Below are 20630 nucleotides of genomic sequence, written 5' to 3' on the forward strand. Positions count from 1 at the left end.
CTGTGCTACTTATAACATTCTCCTGGCATTCATTTCTGCCTTCAGTGGAACTGACCTGTGACGGCAAGTGCAGGAAGTGTCAGATTAAATGACCAGGTAATGGCAAGATGAAGGGAAAAAATAAGGAGTAAGCAGGAGACTCCTACAAGTCTCCTTCCAGTACCACAGTTGGAAGGCACAGGGTAGCTGGTTCAGTTCAGTGGTAAACAGTGTCCTTATCTGAAGCAGCCAGAAGGAAGAGCTTCACACACCTGGCAGAGCTACTGTTCTTTCTTCCCACCCGTGTTTGCAGCTGCAGATGCTTCAGAGCTACTCCATTTTATCCTGTTATTTCGGCATCTTTGATCCCATTTATCTGAGTTCAGTAAAACTTGATTGAATGTCCCTGACCTTAGGCAGGGTCGTTTGAAACCCAGTTCTTATCTGCCCAAGACTAAAGCAGCATGACTATAATGTATGTGTTACCCAGTTGTTGTTCTGTGTGTAAAGAGGGAGAGGGTGAGGAAAGAAAGTGGATTCAGATTCAAACATTTAAGTTCAAGCTGGTCAAAGTTCAGTGTAACCTCCAGAAAGAGCTGCCAAAGTTTGGAAGTTCAAATCTGGACGTGATCCAACTTCAGTTGGAGCAGGAGGAGAGGAACGGATTTAACAGAATGAGTTTAGCTCCATCTTCTCTCACCTACTCACTCATGTTTTTTCAGGAGAAAGGACATCAGTGTGAACATGCATGCCAGGATGTAAACAGCTAGATGTTCTTGCCTACCCACTTTATACCCAAGCACAACCCCAGGGCAGAAAGAAGATGCTTTCGTGCCCCATTTCGTGCCCCAGTGTTGCTTCTGGGCTCTCTTTCTCAAGGGCAGCTCTTACAGGAACTAGGAAATGAGTGTCCCGATTTCTTCTCTTTAGTCCCTCATACCTTAAAAGGACCTCCAAATTATATCTGAAGGTGGCATAGCAGGTTGTAACGACAATTTGTTTGAACTTCCCACTGGTTTACTTTTCAGTCTTACAAAAGATTTCAGGGAACAACCTGAACTCAAAGTAACTTCAAGATGTTTTCTCACTTTGCAGTGAACCTTTAAGCAAGCCTACACACTTCAAACTCAGCTATGCTGAACTACCTGAGCCTTAAAGCTAAGGGCTGCGATAAGGTGTTGTCAGGCAACAACATGAGGAGAGGAAACACAGAAAGGGAAAGTATATTTTGCAACATGGAAGAGTCAGGGCCATTTCTTAACACAGCTCTTTGCCCACTGAAATCCCTCATCCAGAGATCCTGCTGGACACAGCTGTCTGCTGGGTTTCCCCCAGAGACCTGTGAGCCAATGTATAAGGACAGGAGCCGGGCTGGAGGGGCAGACTTGTCAAGGTCTGGCATGCGTGGCAAGGAGGTCTGAAGGAGGGAAAGCAGGCAAGTTGCGCTGCGGGGGACAGGGAGTGATGGGGAGCATCTCGCATCTGTCTCGGGAAAAACACAAGCAGGGAAATGTTGTCACATGAGTCAGGGCGTGCGTGGAAGCCCGTGACGGTCCTCCGACCATTGCCAAGCAGGAATGAGGGGGAAAGTGAGTTAAAAATAAAGCCCTTCGCACGGGGTGCGAAGGCGAAATCGTGCCTCTTGGCTAGGAGGGAGGTGCCGGGACCTCGAACTGCCCGGAGAGGGGTGGAGAGACCCGGGGAGGGCGGGCGAGGTGCAGCCGGGTCTGAGTCAGCCCGGCCCGCACGATGTGCGTTGAGGGCAGTGCCAGGCACGGCGCCGCCGAGAAGCCTCTTCCCTTCCCCACCGCCCTCGCGGGCTCCCCCGCGGCGGCGGCGGCAGCAGCGACGCGCCTCCCGGGGCCCCGCGCCGGCCGGGACCCCCCCCCTCCCGCCGCGGCGGGGGGGCGGCTGCGCTGCGGCCTCGGCCTCGGGCAGGGCTGCTCCGCCCTTGCCCTCCTCCTCCTCCTCCTCCTCCTCCTCCTCCTCCTCCCGCGGTCCCGGGGCAGCCGGCGCTGCCCCGCGGCGGAGGGCGCCCGGCGGGCTGGGGGTGGCCGTGCCGCCGGCCGGGGCCCGCTCCATCATGTGAGGCGGCGGGTCTGCCCCCCCGCCCCGAGCTGCCCTCTCCCGCACCATGAGGGAAGGGGATGCGGGGCAGCACCCACGCCGGAGACAGGTAGAGCCCGGGCGGCTCCTCCGCCTCCTCTCCTGCGTGATCCTCGTGTGCAGCGCGGAGGTCGCGGCGCTCGCCGACTTCTCAGGTACGGGGCGGGCCCGCCGGCGGCGGCGGCGAGGGCCGGGGCCGACTAACGGTCACCCGGGACGCGGTGCCCGGCGCGGGGGGCTGAAGGGCGCGGCGGCTGGCGGGGAGGCTCGGCGGCGGCCGCCGCCGGGGCAGGAGGAGGGCACCTGCGGCCCGCCCGCCGGGCAGGGGTCTGGCGGCGCTGCCGGCTGCCAGCCCTCCGTAACGCCTCAGGCGGGGAGCCGCCGTACCCCGGCACCCCCGGGCGGGCGCGGGCGCGGGCGCGGGCGCGGGCGCGGGCGTGAGGTGCCGGCGCTCTCCGCCGCGGGAGGGAGGGCCGGGGCTGCCTGCCTCCTGCGCTCCCCGGCCCGGTGGCGGACCCCGCCCGAAACCGCTCGGAAGGCTGCGTACTGACCGGCGAGCTGCAGGCACGTCGCGTCCCGGGGCCGGGACGCGGGCCTGTACCCAGGGGAGCACGGGCGCGTGATTCAGATGTGCCGTAGCTGCGGCGCCGTGCGAAGGAGGGGAGGAAGGAAGAGAGGGTTAAGGGCTTCAGAGGGGTCAGGTGGGAAGGGACGTGAGGGCTCGAACTGTCGGTTTCTTGTCAGCTGCGCGGTGGGAAAGCTATGCGTGAATCGGCCAGGGCCTGACCAAAAGTGCGTGGAAGTCCTTGGAAAGATTCCCACTTTCTCCTGGAGACTTGGAGTCGGGCCCTGGGTGAGCCGTCCTTAACTCCGGTAGCGAGCGAATGCTGCACTTCTCCCTGCTGGGAGAGCGTTTCGCCTCGTAGCGCCGGGATGCTGAGAGTCACTTCAAAGTGAGCAGGGGCACTAGTTGGCATTCGAAAATCACATACGTGACCACTGCGAGCGTGCTGTGTCAGTGCAAAATGAAATGACTGCAGAGACCGGAAAGATGTCCTTGTTTCCAGCAGAACGAAGAAGTAATCTTTCTTTTCTGTTTGAGAAAACTGCACTCTTGTAATGTTTCTTGTGCTCCAGGACACCTCACTGCTGTTAGAAAGTTTATTTGGAAGAGCGGTTTCTCTCCTTGCTGTATTTCACAGTAAGCACTGCATATTCCTGGCAGTTGCAAGCTTACGGAACTGCCTCTAGGGCAGAAAGCAAACCTTACCCTTAATGAACAGAGCAGAACTTTCCAAAAGCTAGTCGAGTGCACTGGAACAAAGTTAGTATATAATTAATAGTCCAAATGTGGTGTTATGTATATTAATATAGTTTGTGTTAATACAGTTCAAAATGCTGGTGATGGTTCTGCAGAAATTGTTTTCTCAGCAATAGGAAAATATGGTTTGTGATTTTATTATTGTGTCCAACTGTGTAAGCCTGAGCATTTCTAAGCAAGCAGCCACCAAATATAAAGACCAGAATTATATACTTGGATAAACTATGTTTCTCCTATTAGATTCCTTTTACATGTAAAAGGCTTTTAAATGCTTGCTGTCTCATTCTTTGGTGGTTTTTTGGCTTAACCGCTGGCTTGTAGATGTTAGTTTGGGGATCACATGGTAGTTCTCCACAAGAAAATAAAATAAGTGTTCAAATTTTCCCTTTCAAATAGCCGCTGAGTTAAAAAATATGCCTCTAGTTTATCTAGGAAAGTTTCTCTCACAAAAGTCCATTCACTTTTCAAATGATGTTATTTAGATAAGGTTATCCAAGATACATTTCAGAAGTACAGCTGTATTCAGTATTCATTGTGCATTGAACTTTTTGAATAGGTAGAATGACCAATGAAGAATCTCTGTGTCACTCCAGAGATCGGTATTAAAAATGTTCAGTAAATAAGACATAGGATTCCAAAATTCTTGCCAGGCTGGGAAGTTTCCAGGCCTGAACAAATCCTGCTCACATTTTCTTTTTTACTTTTAACATGGAGATCTAATCCAGAATGACAGAAAAGACCAAAATGTTACTGAGCCTTTAAAAAAAAGGTATCCACAGCACATGGAGAAGTTTTTAGATACTCCAAAAGTAGGTGCGGTGGGCAAGGAAATGTCAGACGTGAGGTGACACCCTGCAGTGCCATCCCCAGTCTGTTTAATACCTGTTAAAGAATTACAAGCTTTGTAACAGCAGCTTCAAGCTGAGCTTCTAGAGTTGCTGAATTGCCTTATTTGCTCCCTCCCTCAGCAGGAATAGCGACTTGATTTTCAGAAGGTCTGTTGAATTTACATGAAAACGTACCTTCCCTGTTTAAAGGGGCAGCACCCTGCAGCTGCCAAGGTGCAGGCAGCTCCTGCGGGATTATCCTGAGGGATGAGGAGTGGGGAGCTGGCTCCCCCTGCTTTACCCACCACCTGCACTTTCAGTCTTCTGGAAAGGGTCAGGTCTAACCCTGCCCTTCTGAGGGTAAAACTTCCAGGCAGCAGGTCACAGGTTTCCATGTGCAGCCCATGTCATAGCAAAAGGAACAGAGATCTGCACCTTGAATGTGTTCTGCATGATTTGATCTGGTACTGACAATTTAGGAGTGCACAGAGAATTGGAAGGCCAGTTGCTTAAACTTGTCCTCCTTTTCACAGATTTCAGGCTTTTATACTCAGATTATCAGGTGCATACTTTTCCGCTCTGTGGGTTTCCAGCATCGCATCTCTGCCTCAGTGCTCTGTTCATCAGAGACAAACTGTTTGTCTCTCCTCACCCTTATTCTGGCAACATTCCGTAATCACTTCCCAGACTGCTGTGAGATTGCAACAACTGCACATGTAACCTTTGTTGTTCTCTTTATGTATGTATTAAATTGTCTAGCAATTCTAACCTGCCCAGAGTCCCTTTGTTAATAACAAGACCTAGCTGCTTACTTGTAACAACACAAAGATGACCCCTCTTGGGATCCATTTGATATTTTGGAAGGGGGCACAGGGAACAGCATATGTGGATAGTGAAGGGTGGGGGTTTTGTGGGGTCTGGGGGGGTGTGGGGTGTTTATGTTTGACTTGTATTTATTTCCCCATTTAGAAAACTGTGGTCATTTTTTATGGATCACTTCACAGAATAGGAGCAGTGAAACTAGTATGGTATTTATCCCTCCCCTTTCGTAAGAGAGAGGTTGGCAGCTCTGGCTGTGAGTAGAATCTCTTGGTTTGGTTATTGCAAGTCAGTTACTATTGTGGTCTTGTTACTACTCTTGCCTTTACACGATGTAGAGCTGCAGGTTCTTGTTCTCCTATGTTTCTCAGTCCAGCTTTTAACTATGAAAAAAATTTTCTGTTGGTGTTTTTTGGTTCTTTTTTGGAGGCATTTTTTTCACTGTGCAATGACATTTTATGAATTGGTATGTGAATTGGTATTTTCTAGGGACAAAAATGTTCTGAAACAAAACTCCAGCAGCAGTTCTAAATCAAACTCTGTGAGGAGGACTCAGTGTCAGTAAGCGAAATCAGTTTCTCCTTTTAATAACAGGAGATATTGGAGGTAAAGCAATGTTCTTACACACAATACTTAAAGATCTGCATAATCTATTCTTCTGTAGCAGCTTGGTGGCAACAAAGAACATATTTATTAACTGCATTGGTTGAAAGTGGAGGTCTGCAGTACTCTGTGTGATTAATTTTTAAAAGTGGGATCTTGCATTTATGCCCAAGTTTGAAACAGAAAGCTGAACGTTTGGAAGAAGAGAGAGATTTAATCCACATTTCTTTCCTTAGATCTTCATGCATACTGGTTTAATCCTACAGCTAGACAATTTTTCTCCCCTCACACTTACTCTTCAAAACAGATCTGAAATACCTTTTCATCAAAATATTTATTCATGTCTGCAGTTTCATTCCTACTTGACAAAGCTCTGTCCTCACGTCATTTTTCTCAGTGATCACTTGCAGCTTTCACATTTCAGATCAGGTCCCAGTCCAGGAGGCTGAAGACTGCTGTGAATTTTGCTAATTGTCCAGTCTCTGGGAGCCAAAATCCTAAATACTCTGGGCTCCCAGGAGACTTGTCAGAAGTGGAGGGACCCATTTTTCAAGAAATCAAGGCCACATGACAGCCGTTTCCTCACAGCTCCTCTATGTTCAAGGTCTGGTTCCCAAAGCAGGCAAAATAAGGAGCTGGCAAAACCAGCAAACTTATATACTATACTTAACTTACATACCTATGCTGGTGCTGTACAAAGCCCAACTGTCTGCTACCACTGTGGCATTTGCTCAGGAGCATGTACCTTCCCAACAGCAGGAGTCACTGCTCCCTCGTCTCAACCCCCTGCCCTCCTTGCTGGCCATGGGAAAAGCGCTCGGCTCTCCCCTTGGCTCTATCCTAGCCTGCTGCTTCTCCCACCTTTTCCCTGTCTGCCGCAGAAGTGAACTGACCTCTTATCCATCTGGGAACGAATTCCTTCTCTCTGGCAACACCGAGGAACACCCATTCTCCTTTTTTATACCCCTTTCTTTCTCTTCTTTTCACCATGCTACTTTGAGCTTAGACTTTCTGCTTGAACTGGCCTCCTTTTGCTCACTTTATCAGTCAGTCTCCCTTTCTTTACCTTAGTCCCAGCCAGGTTTTTTGGGCAGCTTTCAAGAAATGTGGCTGTAACCGAAGATCAAAAATGAAGTAACTGTGTGATTGCATAACTGGGCTGAAGAATGACTTTCTGGATGTGAACAGAAAAAGCAGTCACTGCTTAGGTAGAACCTTTTAATCTTTGTCTGCTGGTGTCAACTTTTCTTTCTTTTTCCAGAACAGTTCAGACAGAACTAGCCATTGCTTTAACTCCATACACTTGATCTTCTGACCCAACAATAGAAAACAAATGGATCTAATGAAAAAGCAAACCAGTTCACCCAAGAAATATAATCTGATCCTGTGGCCTTTCTGCATTAAAAGTTTCCATTAAGTTCTGTGGCATTCACCCATCCCAGATTCCCCCAGGCAAAAGGAAAGCAAACAAACGCTTTGAGCAAATGCTTTGTTTGTAATAACGTGGCAGGATCAATCATGACCAACCACAATGATGCAGAGGTTTTTTTTTTGGTTTTGTGTTGGTCAGATAAAATCCTGTATAAATTTTCTTAAGTCAGTTCTGTTGACTCACCCTGACAAGTGGAGCTTGTCCTTCGACCAGGATATTTAAAGAGGTGCTAAAAGGAGTGATGTCAATGATGCATCTTCTTGATGCTGTCTTGTGAAAGTCAAATGAAGGTTTTGGTTGCTTTGTTTAAAGAGAAGTATTTCATTTTAGAAACATGTTCCAGTAATATGGGAGTTAATCCTCAAAGTCTGGTTTAAAGTTTTGTACAGTGGAGTGGGTTTGGATCTGGGATTTGTTCTGTGGAACAGAGTTGTGTGTCAGAAGTGAGATTTTAGCTTAGATCATGGTGCTGAGATGCAAGGTTTTGTTTCAGGCCTGTCTCTGCAGCTCTCGCTGCTTTCCTGAGGAAGTGTAGCTTATGAAATCCCATTTTAGGTGTGGATTTTGCCTAATATTTTTTGTTAAATACACTGATCAGATTGAATCATCCTTGTTAGAGAAGTAAAAGTCCTTTTAGGTTCCTACACATTTTGTGAGCAAAAGCAGCTAGGCCCTACTAGCATCCCCAAGAAAGGATGCTGCTCCAAAAGCTCTCCTCAAGTGAGTTAAAGTGTAGTGTGATGCTCCCACCCCTACAACAGATGTTGGGAAATTCAGGCACGAGACATAAACCTATAGGAAGCCTGACTTCCTGAGCTCCGCTGCTCAGAGACCAACATGTTTGAGGCTGTCTTTCAGATTCTTACATCTTTGTGGCAGGAACTCTCTCTGTTCTCACTGTGCAGATTGTTGACATCTGACACATCATATGTTATTTTTATTCAAAATAAATAGCAGGGATTAGCTCCCCCCTGCCTTCCTATTCCATCTGCTGATGATACCTTTCTTAGTAAGACAGAGCTTCCAGACAGTCTTACCTTTATTAAAGGGGTTACAGACCTGTTCCAAATAAGTACTCAGATTTTGATGGAAGTGTCCCCAGACAGAGAAAGCACTGTCTGACCAGTTACCAGTTATGAGAATTCTGTCATCTGCCAACCATAATCTACAATTAAAATGGAAATACTTTGATATATTACCAAACACAGAGAAAATACTGTCTTAAAGGGAGCTGAAGAGCAGAAGGAGGCGTGGTTGTGCCTTATTTGTTCAGCATTGGTGAGTCATTTCATCTGAATTTCTATGCATTTTAAGAGTTTTGTTTCAAAGGTCTATTGTGTGGCTTCTGGCAACAAATTAAATACCAGTGATGTTTGGCTCTTAATTTAGAATTAATTTTAAAACATCACTCATAATATAGGACCTGATTGAAAGCCTGTGGTCACTGGAAGGATTCCCAAGGATTTCGCTGGGCTTTGTATGAGGGTCTCAACCACAAATACTTGTTTATTTTTCTTCATTGTATTTATTCGTGGATGGGAACTCAAGCACTGATTTTTCAGAATTATTTTGCGATTTTGGACTTTTAATTTCCTCAGGCTAAAACTGAGTTGGGGATGATGAAATGTTGTAAAGAAAATAATCAGGCTATGAGCGTAAGGGTTTTCTGGTTTTTGGTTTTTGTTTGTTTGTGGGTTTTTTTTTTTCTGTTCTCACTTGGACTTGTGGTACTATAAGCCATCACACCACTGCAGATCTATGAGCTGCCAGAGGATGGACTTCGTGATTCAATAGGCAAATTTCCTGATGCCTAATTTATCTGATTTTTTGAGTGTCAAATATAAATGGGAATACAAAACCAGCAGAGTTTGAATCAGAGTTCTATTTGCAAAATGAAACCTGTATGTTGTTTTCTGAGGACCTGGTAATGAACAGCCCCCCCCCCCGCCCCGCCTCAAGTTTGCATGGAAGTTCAAGTTCATAAATCCAAGTGTTCAAACATATTTTCCTCTAATCCCTGAGGTTCTCCTGCTTGCAGTCTTTGGGAAGATTATAACTTTGCTGTCTCTTGAGCATAATGATTCACTCATTCTGTCTCCAGAAGCAGTTGCTGCCTGCTGAGCCTTTCTCTTGTTACTTCTTGTTAATGGCACTGGAAGAGGCTGCTCTGTCTCCAGTCAAAAGGAGGATTTTTTGGCAAGAGCAGAAAAGACCCTCACAGTCTCCCTTAACAGTGTCATACCTCTTGTCAGCATCTTAGGATAGGACAGAGAAAATCTTCCTTTTCTGCAGTAATAGTTCCATATTAAGTCCTAGGACAAGTGTTTGCCCCTATGGCTTCACGGAATAGCTGAGAGAAGTGTAACCGACCATAGCATGGAGTTTACTATAGACCAGAATCTTTGGAGATCAGTAATAATTTGCCTCTTCCTAACACAAGAAGGGAAGAAGGAAATAAAAAGAGAAAATGAGTGAGAAAAAGGAAGTGCATAGGGGTATCTCTGATTTCCTCAGAAAGCCATTGGGACACAACGACATAAGCACCACTCCAAGGAAACAGCACAAGGGAATATGAAACCGTAGGTCTGAAGGAAACAGAGAACAGCTGTGGGAGGATATGAGAGAAAGAATAGGCATCTGGTCTGAGAGTGCAGGATTCATGGATTTTCCCACTCTGCAAAAATTTAATTCACATAACTGCAAGTCTGAGCTGAGTGGCATGGATATGAAAAGGTTATGTGGTTCCTGGAGAAATAAAGCCCATTTGGCATAACCAAAAAGTTACAGGAGGTCTATACTTTCTTCATGATGTCTTGGTTTTGTTTTTCCAAAAAGATCTCATGGCTTGGCTTCTTGCATGTGCTGCTATTCACTGAATAAACTGCTCACATACCAGAGTTTTGAATGTGTTTTTATGCTGAATTATCTGCTGCTTACCTGGGTCCTTTCTCTGGTTTAAGTGGAATGAAGCTCTTGCTTAATTTGACCCTCAGATTTAGCAGACAGTGATCAGTAGGTTCAATAAGATGGTTATGATCCATGAGGTATGACTATGAGGGAAATAATTAAAGAGAATTTCCTTAGGAAAGCACCCGTGTTGATAAAGCAGTTCGTGGAAAACCTGACTGATGTCTTCATCACTGATGCCTCCTTTGATTGCCATGCTATGCCGAAAGCATTTTCACTTTTAACTTAAGCATTTTCATATTGAAGGCTTAATCCTTCATCTGTCATTAAGGCCAGTGAAAACAAATTAGCAGCAGGCTGATTAGCTCTCCAGTGTAAATATGTAGTCTCTTCAGCAGCCAGTTGACTTTTAGTCAATTAGATTGAGTTGGAAGTGACAGTTCTTACTTTGACCTGTCAGCTCAGGCTTCAATTTTCATGAAATTTGTAGGAACTTTATTTCTTTAAGCCATGTACCCCTCAGGTTTGAAACTGGCCATTGAGCTTAAATGTTGTTGAGTAAGCGAATGGCAGATGGACAGAGATCATGATCTCATAAACTTCATCTCCTTTAGAAATGGTCAACTGAAAACTCTTCATGGACTGGTTCTGAGAAAACCAGTAGCTTTGGATGCTCTGAAACCAAACCAGACATTTGGAAATGGAAAGTTTTTTTATGGTCACTAGCTTATCAGTGAAGCTAGGTTACCACTAGTTTTGCCAAGTGAACATCTATCCCCATATCAAGAAGGTTTAGATAATATAAAAAATACAGTGACTATACAAAAATTATTATTCTTGCATGGCAAACCAGCTTTTCATGCCATCTCCCACAGTACAAGCAAAAGGATGAAGTTAGTAGGATAGTGCTCACTTGTAAAAGTATGTGTGTTGAGAGGAATAGTGGAAAAAGACATGCTGAAAAAATAAGCAATGGAGGGAAATTAACTGAAATTAGCGACTATGCAAGAAAGCATATATTAAGCAAGTATGGATATTTATGTGTATCTGCTGAGTGGAGCTGTTATGTTCATTTCTGAACAGTGAGTAGAATAAGCAATGCTTCTTCTTAAGGGTATTTCTTACAATACAAGATACAAGACTGTAAGACCAAGTCTGGCTAGAATGACAGTATGCTTACAAGGCACTTGGATGAAAAAGAATAAAATGATGGGGCAAGAAACAGTGTGTTGTGAATTTTAGAAACAGTGTCTTTCCTGGATAACATTTTGCCCTCTGTCACGATTACCAATTCTAAAAAAGAGCTACCACAGAAAGAACTTGCAGACAACTGAGGTAAGAGACTAAAGAGAATTACAAGAGGCAGATCCTTGCTTCTGTGAATGGAGCCAAATAGGCATTGTCATACCCACACACACAGCACACACAGCCTGCTCTGAAAGTGGTGATTATGCAGTAACCCTGAACAGCATGGTCTGTGGCGTAGCTGCCTCTAAAGACCAGTGGAGGGTATGGCAGAGGGGATGGGGCAGGAAACTTAGGGGTTAATTTCTCTTCAGTGCTTCCTTCACAAACGAATGGAGAAAACATTGCTGGAGAAATACTGCAGCTGGATCCCAAATACCAATAAATATCAGATTGATGCTTTTAATGGTGTTTGTAGTGGAGTTTATCAACAATTCTGCTATCACCGCATGAGATCTCTTCCTTTAAACTTGCCAATCTTGCTAGTGTATTTTTAATGACTGTTGGCACAATTCTTACAACTGCGGGAGCTGATGTAGGTTTACGGAATGGATTAGCCTTCTGGGACTCCCACAACAATATGTGTGCTATTTCAATCTATTTTGATCTAAAATGGATTTGTATGTCTTTAAAACAAGCTAGCAAACTGCTGTGCTAATTAAGCTAGATTGAACGATGCACAGGAACTAATACTACTAAATCTGTATATGAAGGCCCGATTCTGAGAATCCTCACAGACTGTGTGTTACTCAGCTTCAGGCTCTAAAAATATTAAATTGTAAAGCTGCTCTCTTGCCAAAAAGACATTACATCAGTCAACGCTGAGATTGCATCTAATTTGTGCTAGGCATTAGACACACAGCTTGAAATGCTGTTCTCCTTGATGCTTCTATATGGTGAGGTTCATGCCAGTGCAGTGAAGCTGGACAGAATATACACATTTCTTCTTTTTTGCTCTAATGCTGAAACTGAAAAAGGGCCTTAACACCTTGTGTTAGAGTCTTCCACCATGAGGAATGAATCCAGCAAATCTGAGTAACCTGTACTTTCCTGTGCCATACGCAGGAGACGTAACCCATCTCTTAGCTGATCGCTTCCAGGCTTTTTGGTACTCATGTTTTTTTAAACTGAAACTTTCTAAGTTCCCAGCTTTTCAGTGTTTTTAAGAGAAAAAAAAAATTCTTTCTGGATTTTCATACCTTTGGGTTCATTACTACCATTATTGTTGCTATTCAGAGCAATAATGCCAGGAGCAAATGTTGAGTATAAAAACTATAACTTTTTAAGAGCTCTATTTCATAGAAAGAGGTTATCTATTTACAGTGTTTACTCTCTTAGGCCAGTTATTTTTGTCTGTCATTGTTAATGCAGTTTATCAGTCCTCCTTTGCAACAAGAAGTGATCAGTAAGGCTTAAAGCTTTTTTTCAGCTGCTCAGCCTCAGTGTTTTGTGTGTTTTTCTGGTGCTATGTTTTTTTAGTTGAAGTTCTTTGTCAACACAGTGGATGCTGTGACTAATTTGGCTAATTCTGGAAGAAAGGATTACGCTTGGATTCTGCATTGGTGTTTTGAGTCACAGTAAAAAGTTACAATGAGTGAGTAGTCTGGGTTATGCAGGCAGCTGGGTGGGATGATACCTTCTGGCCTTCATATCAATGGGACCTGTTTATTGCAATATGATTCAGGCTTAACTTCTGAGCCAGTCTGTAATGTCTTGTACATGATTTTGTATGCAGAGCACCCCATACATTGTTTATGAATGTGTGTCTTGGGTAAATGGGAAAGCTCCTAGTGGGGCTTTCACACAGAGGCATAGAGATGTTATTGGGACACTGCAGTATTGCCAAGTTTTTATAATTTCGACAATTCTCACAGTAGTTGACTTTTTTTTTTAAATAAAGTTTCATATTATTTTAAAGAAGAGTGACATTTATTAATTTTGAAAAAAGAAAGAGGACATCTATAGTCCTCCTCATTGCAGAATAATGCTTGAAAAAGTGACTGCTGTAGCTGAACACCACTTCCCCCTCCGACACCCAACAACCCAGAAAACAAAGAGAAGAAAAACAACATTAGGTTTAAAACATTAAGTCATGTAAGGTTTTTTGTAGGGTCTGCTTAAGATTCTGTTTGCTCATGGTAAGAAACCTGGTAACTCACAGGTTTTGTAGCTTCCCAGCCCAGGCACACACGCAGCCATGACCTCACTCCATCCATGCGGGGATGAGCCGTAGTTGTGCTCCAGCCCTTCCTGTGCCCTGCTTCCCAGTGGAAGGGAACCTCCTCGTGTGCTGGCCGGAGAGGAGCTAGCGAGTACTTCCCTAACATGCAGGGGACCAGGACTTAGAGGTGTGTTGTAGTCCAAGCACAGCCTCTAGCTCCCATATTAGATATTTTTTTAAAAAAGTTCTCTCAGAATTCACAACTAGCAGATATTGATTAATTAAACAAATACAAAATGAGAGATTCTGAACAACAAATAGTGCCCTGAAGTGCCTGTAGCCCAGGCAATGTGCTGGGCTGGTGCCTGAAAGTGACACAATCCTGCTGTCTGATTTGGACGGTGACACAACCCTGCTGTCTTATTTTGGATGACCTGATTTAATTGTGCCAGTTGAGAGAAATGCAGAAAAGGAAGCATGCCTCAGAAAGAGTGACAGACCCATTCAACTGTTACAATGCCCTCTCTCCTGATAATCACGGCTGTTATTAATTGTAGAGATAAGAACATATTTTTCCCCTAACTTTACATTGTTGTTTGGCTAAATTTGCTGCCTCGGGGGAAATGTGTTTCTGTACAGAATTAGATAAACAATATAGGGATACTCATGGTCTCCAGAAGATGAAGCTTTCTACCAGGGTGACTACAAGGCCACGCTGCCTGGGAAAGGAGGGAAAGCAACTGGAAACTGTTCCCTCCTGCACAAGACCACTTCGGGACTGGGCTGAGAGGCGGCAGCTGCTGAGAAAATTTTATTCCCTTGCCGAGCGCAGAGCAGGTGTTATGTGAAGAGGGCCAGCATAAGGAGTGCAAAGAAGCTGGAGTTTTTCAGGGTAGAGCAAGAGGAAGTTGTGACTTTTCGAGTGGGAGCTCTTTCTCAGCGTGGGCTGTGAGCTGCCCAGTTGGCACCGCTCTTCGCAAAGGGCTGACCGCTCCACCTGTGTCTACATGGTCTGTGTGTATAGTAATAAAAAATGCAGGTTTACGTGGTCTGCCATCTGAGACGAGCAATTAGATACTAGTACGTCATGACTTCTCTTATCAGAGAACATTAGGTTTCAGCCGATTTCCATTACTATTTTTATCCTTTATTGTGTGCAAATACACAAGGATTTTAATAACAGCAGAGTCACTTTAAATGCCACTTGGAAGGCCAGAGAGCATGATGTCTTATTTTCACCAGCCCATCTAATGCTATTTTTACAAGTGAACCATATTGCTTATACAGAATCAGAGCAAGTTTTTTTAAAAAACATTTTTTTAAAGGATTGAATAGTTGCAATTGTTGGAGAAAGGTGCTTAGATACTGGATTAGGAATTTGCAGGATCAAAGTAGCAGTTAAGATGCCAGGGAACTCATCCAAATCACAACATAGCTGATATTCTTTAGGGAATACTGGGCTGTTTTGTATACAGCACTCTTGGCTCCAAGTAACTTAAAACCTGAAGAATTGAAATGATTACAAATGTCAGGCTAAATCTGTCAAGGTGTTGAGTGCCCACAGCTCGCATTGGGCTCAATACTCTTTTACACTGTGGCCCTTTATGCTATGATGGCAATGTCAAAGGCATTCAGCAGCAGTAAATGCCACTGGAGGCCCCTTTACAGTATCGGACCGTAGCAAAGTCGCTTGGGTGCAATTGGGCATTCGGCCCATTTTCCTGGCAATACTCAGCACCTTTCAGGAGCAGGTTGACAGAGGAGTGGCTCTGGCAGGAAAGCTCAATTATTTGTGATCTCAATTACACAGAAAATGTAGGGGATGGATTTGTTGTTGTTTTTTTGGTTTGTTGGGTTTGGGGTTTTTTTAGCCTGTGAGAAGCCATGGGGATTTCTGCTGGGCTGGTCTCCCTGAGATCTAAACTTCAAATACAGGGCATGAAATTCTCTTCATCCTGATGTTAGTGCCAGTGCTCAGAGTGAGTTCAATGAGGCAAGGAACTCACCTACAGCTTTGCTGCAGTGGAAGGTGCATCTAGCTGACTCCTGTCCTCTCGTGGGCTCTAGATGAGGAACAGCAAAGACATCAGCAGAGCAGGCTTCTCCTTTCTCCAGACTTAGTAACTGATAGAGGAGCTGAATTTTCCTATCCAGTTGCACAACTGGAGCTGGAAAAGATGCCAGAGAACTGAAATATTTTACTTGCATATCATTTACTTGAAATACTTAAATTTCTGTTTAAAAACCCTTTTTTAAATTGCTCATCCTTGGTGAAAGGTTTAAAAAGGGCAAAAAGTGTGAAAATTAAATGGCATGAGCAAACTCTTTTTCAATATTTTCTTTGAGAAAATTAATTTTTCTTTTAATGATACAAAAATCTTGCCATTATAGTTCTAATTCAGGCACCAAAACAAGAAAATATGGTTTGGTTTTTTTTCTCTGTTATACTTAACAGTAATAACTTTGCTGTCACCACAATGTGGTAAGCAAGGCTTCTGGGGAGAAGATGCTAGCTTTTTTCTTTAATTAGACCAGTTACATGTTTGGAAAAGAGGCAAAGATAGGAAAATTATAAATTTTGAAATTTAAAACATACATATGTAATCATCATCTCAGTTTTAGAACTTATACAAATCTTTTCTCAGATAAATTGGTGGAAGCTCTTAAGTGCTCTCTCATTACTTAATATGTTGGATTTGGAGAATTTTGTCAGGCTTTTTGATGTGAATGTGGATGAACTTGGTGTTCTGGAAGTTGGGAATTGACTTTAGAGAGAATTATGCAGAATTTAATGCATGCATAAGAATAAGGAAACTATTCAAATATAGTTATTGTATGCACATTAATAAAAAGTTTGGCTAATAGTGGAAGAATTAGAAAACAGATTTGCTTTGACTGTAGTATATTAGGTTGTCACAGAACTTACGGGGAAGAAAGTGGTTTGGGGTCTAACTTCCATGTGTTTTTGGATGAGGGATGAGGAAGGATATTGCTTCATTTGTAGACTGGTATTTTGTATCCTTTCTCTCTCCTGTCTGTCACACCTTTTCTTCCCCTTCACCCACAACCCTTTTCCACTTAAAGATAGATTTCAATCAAGTGTGACAGAGTGTTACAGGTATCAAAGCTTCATAAATATAGGTGATGAAAGTCTTTGAATTAAATTACCCCTAATAGTTTCCCATCACAATAGCTAATTTGTAATGGTTAAAGGTAGCCTGCGTGTTTCCCGTAAAGTATTCTGCAGAGCAGAGAGAAGGGCAGTAGGAGGTTAAATCTATAAATATTTGTGGTGATAACAGAAATCTTGGCTAAAGACAATACATGGTGAAATACAAATCAGAAAAACAGCTGTCATTAGCTCTGCTGCTCATGAGCTTACTTATTAGAAGATGAAAATGAATGGTACAGGTGGACAGCTGCATACAGATCCTATCTCTCCCTCCCCTGGTAACACTGACAAACTCTCTAGCAAATACAAAATTCTGTGTATCTTACTTCTGGGTTTCTGTCCAGCACCTAGGGTGTCCAGGACTTACGCACCACCTTTCCTCTGTTACCCTGGCATCTGACTCAGTGATACAGGGGGAATCACTTTTATTATCACTTGCGTGAAACACAACCCCCTAGGAGCCCAAAAGTGCAAAGCATCATTTAAGATGAGGTGTAAGGAATACCTTAGCCAGCTGGAATGCAGGAGTCTAGCCTGCAAAACCAGGTAATAGCCCTTCCGACTTCTGTGAACACACCCTGGCATTGTTAGCAGCCATGACTGGCAAGAGCCTGAGCCCATTTATTGTCTGAAAGGACATCTCCGACCTAGTGCCGCTGCTGGAGTGCTGGGAGGGCTCTGACTCACTGCCACGCGACCTCTTGTTTTCCAGACTTGAGCATTACTAGCATGTAAAGGTTGACCCATTCACAGAACCATGTGGTGTGGCAGCGGGCCATACGTATAACCTTGACTACAATGCCCTTTCCAGAGACTGATTGTGGTTTTCTTATTATCTAATGAGCTTGTCATTTCCTGTACTAGTTGTAACAGAGCTGAATATTTTCTAGGTTACCTAACCAAACTTCTGCAAAATCATACTGCCTATGCCTGCGATGGGGAACATTTGAGTCTACGGTGTCCTCGGCATTCAACAATAAGTGTTCAGTCAGCATTTTACGGGCAAGACTACCACATGTGTAGTACTCAGGAGCCTGAAACCAGGATGACAGAACCCGTGAACTGTGTGGCACCCACCTCCTTGCAGGTATCGCATGTTGTAAAGGTTCTTGATGCACAGAATGTTTTTGATGGTTTCCATGAGGTGAGTGATGCTGTGTGAAAACAGCAAGTGTTCACAACATTGAATGAAATGACATCATGTCTATGTCAGTTTACCGTCAAAAGTATTACAACTGAAAGGATTTGTCTGGCCAGCAGGATATTACTATAGGATTGTGAAAGCTTTGTAGATTGCTTTCTGTTTTGATAAGCCTTGCTTTGGAAACCCCATTCTCAAAGTTCCCTAAAATAATCAATTTCCTTCTAATCAAGGGCTGGTCATGACTGAGCAGACCAGTCTTAATCCATCACACAGGTGCTTCTTGTCCCCAGGAGAGGATACAAACATTGGACAGAGCTGGGTTACAAATCCACTGAATAAGATGGCATTCTGGTTGGCATTTGGCTTGCTCCATGCCTATCTTCACTCACTGAAAAGGCATCATGACAGCTAAACAGCAGATCCTAAGCACTGCTGCAGATAACTTCATTTCTATGAATAAATTATTTGTATCAGTAATATCCTATGGTTTGTTTGCTGGGCCCGCTTAAGTATAGCTTAAAATGATTTATACTTCATAAATTACTACTTTCTGCTGTGGAGGCTTTTCTAACAAGGCTCAGAAGGTCTGACTTACACTGCTGTCAAAGGCTTGTTTCATCATGGTGAAAAAGCCCACTAAATCATTGCAAAAATGAGTAGTCAGTGGAATCTGAACATGTTCTGTTGGTAAGGCTGTTGTAAATGCTCTACAGAAGCTTTGGTGAAGTTTGCAACATTTGTGCTTGCAGCTGACACATTGCTTCTTGACAACAGGGAATGTCTGTTCCCACCAGTAGTGAGCTGAAGAGTTTTATAGAGTGGTTTGGCAGTAATACCCTCTCTCCAGAAACAGTATTAGGGCAGTTTTATAAGTGTGGCTTGCCTGTGCCGTACTGCAACTTCTAAAGACATTCCAGACATGACCTATGGGCCATGTGAAAGTACGTCTCTCCACCAAAAACAGTAGGCCAGATGCATCCTTGATATCATTTTACTGACTACAGCAAAGTAACACCAATGATTATTTTGGGCTTGTGTGTGCCTTTGTGAGGTCTCCACGGGCATTTTTTTCCCTGAATGTAGTAAGCACAGCATGGGATAACTGTTGTATAAACTACCATCATCATTCAGGCACTGTCACTGATCAAAGGCATGAAAGCATTTTGAGGAGGCCACGAATGTGAGAGATAGGAATGCTCTGCATCTCAGGGAGTTCCTGTTCTGTCAAGGAGAAGAGACACATCCTGTAAACTGATTTCTTAGAAAAGAACACCAGTGATCTCATCCCTCCTCCCCTTCACTTTGGAACCGCATCTGCAGTCTGCATAATCGGGCATGATGCTACCCTGCAGCCGGGAGGAAGCATAACAGGCATTTTTTACAGGTACCTCCTATTAAAAGGATCGCTGCAAAGTTAGATCTGTCTCGAGATATTAACAGCCCAGTGCTATCTCATTTTGAGTATCATTGTTTGCTTTTGTGGTTGTGTGTTTTTGCACAGCAATATGACAGAAAATGCGACTGCTGTTTGCATTAAGAAGGAGGAAATACAAACATGCACAGGAGGTGATTCAGCTTAGGTGCAAATAGGTGACTTAGTAGGGGACAGCTATCTGCACTTACTAAAGATGTAACTCTCTTTCACTGGCCTGTTCCAGAACCATCCCAATTAAGGAGGAATTATTTGTTTGACTTGCAACTCTGTAAAAGAAGAATTGACTGATAAAATTAAGTCTGCTGTGCTTTTCCTCCCCTTTTAAACTCTTTAGAGTGCACTTAATGTTCAAAAAGTGTTGGATGCAAGTCCTCTTCTACCAACGGGAACAAAAAGGCAAGAGGGTTATAGGTTCACTGCAATGTGCTGCCAATGTGTATCATTTCTGCTTGGGAGGGATGGCTTCCAGGGATGACAGGAGAGATTCAGCCACTGCCAACTCTCTCAGCCTGGAAACAAGAGTGCAGCTTGTGCTATCATAGTGGTAAATTTGTGATTTGGCCTCTTGGTATGACTGAGACCCCTTCTATTGAGAAACAAGGCAAAATTTCCCATAGATTTTACAGGAGTACCTAAAACTATCAGAGAATGGTATCTTACAGTTACTTGTGTTAAGAGTGGGTGACCTGGAAACAACGTCTTCCTTATTGCAGCCTGCTGTGATTTTAAACATCAAGAATCATGGGCACAACAACAGAGACTATCCAAAACTAGTGTATAAAAAGCCCTCTCTAAACTGGGCTTTGAAGGTGAATAAGAATTTCATAAGTACACTGCTGCATTTAAACTGGGGTTTTTTAGGTACTTTGGCTTGTGATAAAAACTGGACTCAGACTCATCTTGCACAATGTCTTCATATTTTCTATAGCTCACCTCCGAAACCACTGGTGAAGTGGGAACACTAATGTGAGCACTAGGAGTACGTAGTCGTTTTGCTGGACTCGGAGAGGACCCACATGACCCTTTGCATATGACACTGCTGACCTTTTTATTGTCCTCCTCAGTTGCTACTCCCAGTGAAGCAGCACAGTATGAACCATGGTATACTGATGGGCCAAAAAATCTGGGGTACATACGGCCTTAGAACAGCATTTAAAAAAAAAAAAAAAGACAAGCAGGCTTAGGATAGACAGGCACATCTGTGGTGTCCAATCCAACCAGTTCTGAAATTTGTTCAAGTGGCAAGTCAAGTAAATATCTGATAATGTGTGTAACTGCAAGCAAGAAGTAAGTGCCCCTTAAGCAGGAGGTCCTACATATGGCTTAAGGCTAGGTTGGTGCTTCAGTGTCACTGAGCACACCAAGTCATTATTTAGAACTCTTTCAAGTGAAGATATTACAGAGCATGATCAGGTAAACTTAAGTAGACCGAGATGAAGTGGTTAAAAAGACATCTTTTTGAGTTACCATGCTTCACCT

At 43.8% G+C, this 20630-nt stretch overlaps 1 protein-coding gene across 2 annotated transcripts in view; it reads left to right on the forward strand.

Moving 5' to 3' along the window:
- Positions 1 to 1816: 1816 nt before the first annotated feature.
- EVA1C (eva-1 homolog C) overlaps positions 1817 to 20630 on the forward strand; it is a 40243-nt gene continuing 21429 nt past the window's right edge. The window contains exons 1-2 of one of the 2 annotated variants that reach the window (XM_049835134.1): positions 1817 to 2240; positions 17463 to 17659. In XM_049835134.1, the coding sequence (XP_049691091.1) occupies positions 2114 to 2240; positions 17463 to 17659 (324 nt within the window). In that variant the 5' untranslated portion in view covers positions 1817 to 2113. Of the gene's footprint in view, positions 2241 to 2856; positions 3287 to 17462; positions 17660 to 20630 lie in introns of those variants that run through there. The other variant, XM_049835135.1, reaches the window with a different exon arrangement.

Source organism: Accipiter gentilis, chromosome 32, assembly GCF_929443795.1.
Source record: "Accipiter gentilis chromosome 32, bAccGen1.1, whole genome shotgun sequence".
NCBI classification, from domain to species: Eukaryota; Metazoa; Chordata; class Aves; order Accipitriformes; family Accipitridae; genus Astur; species Astur gentilis.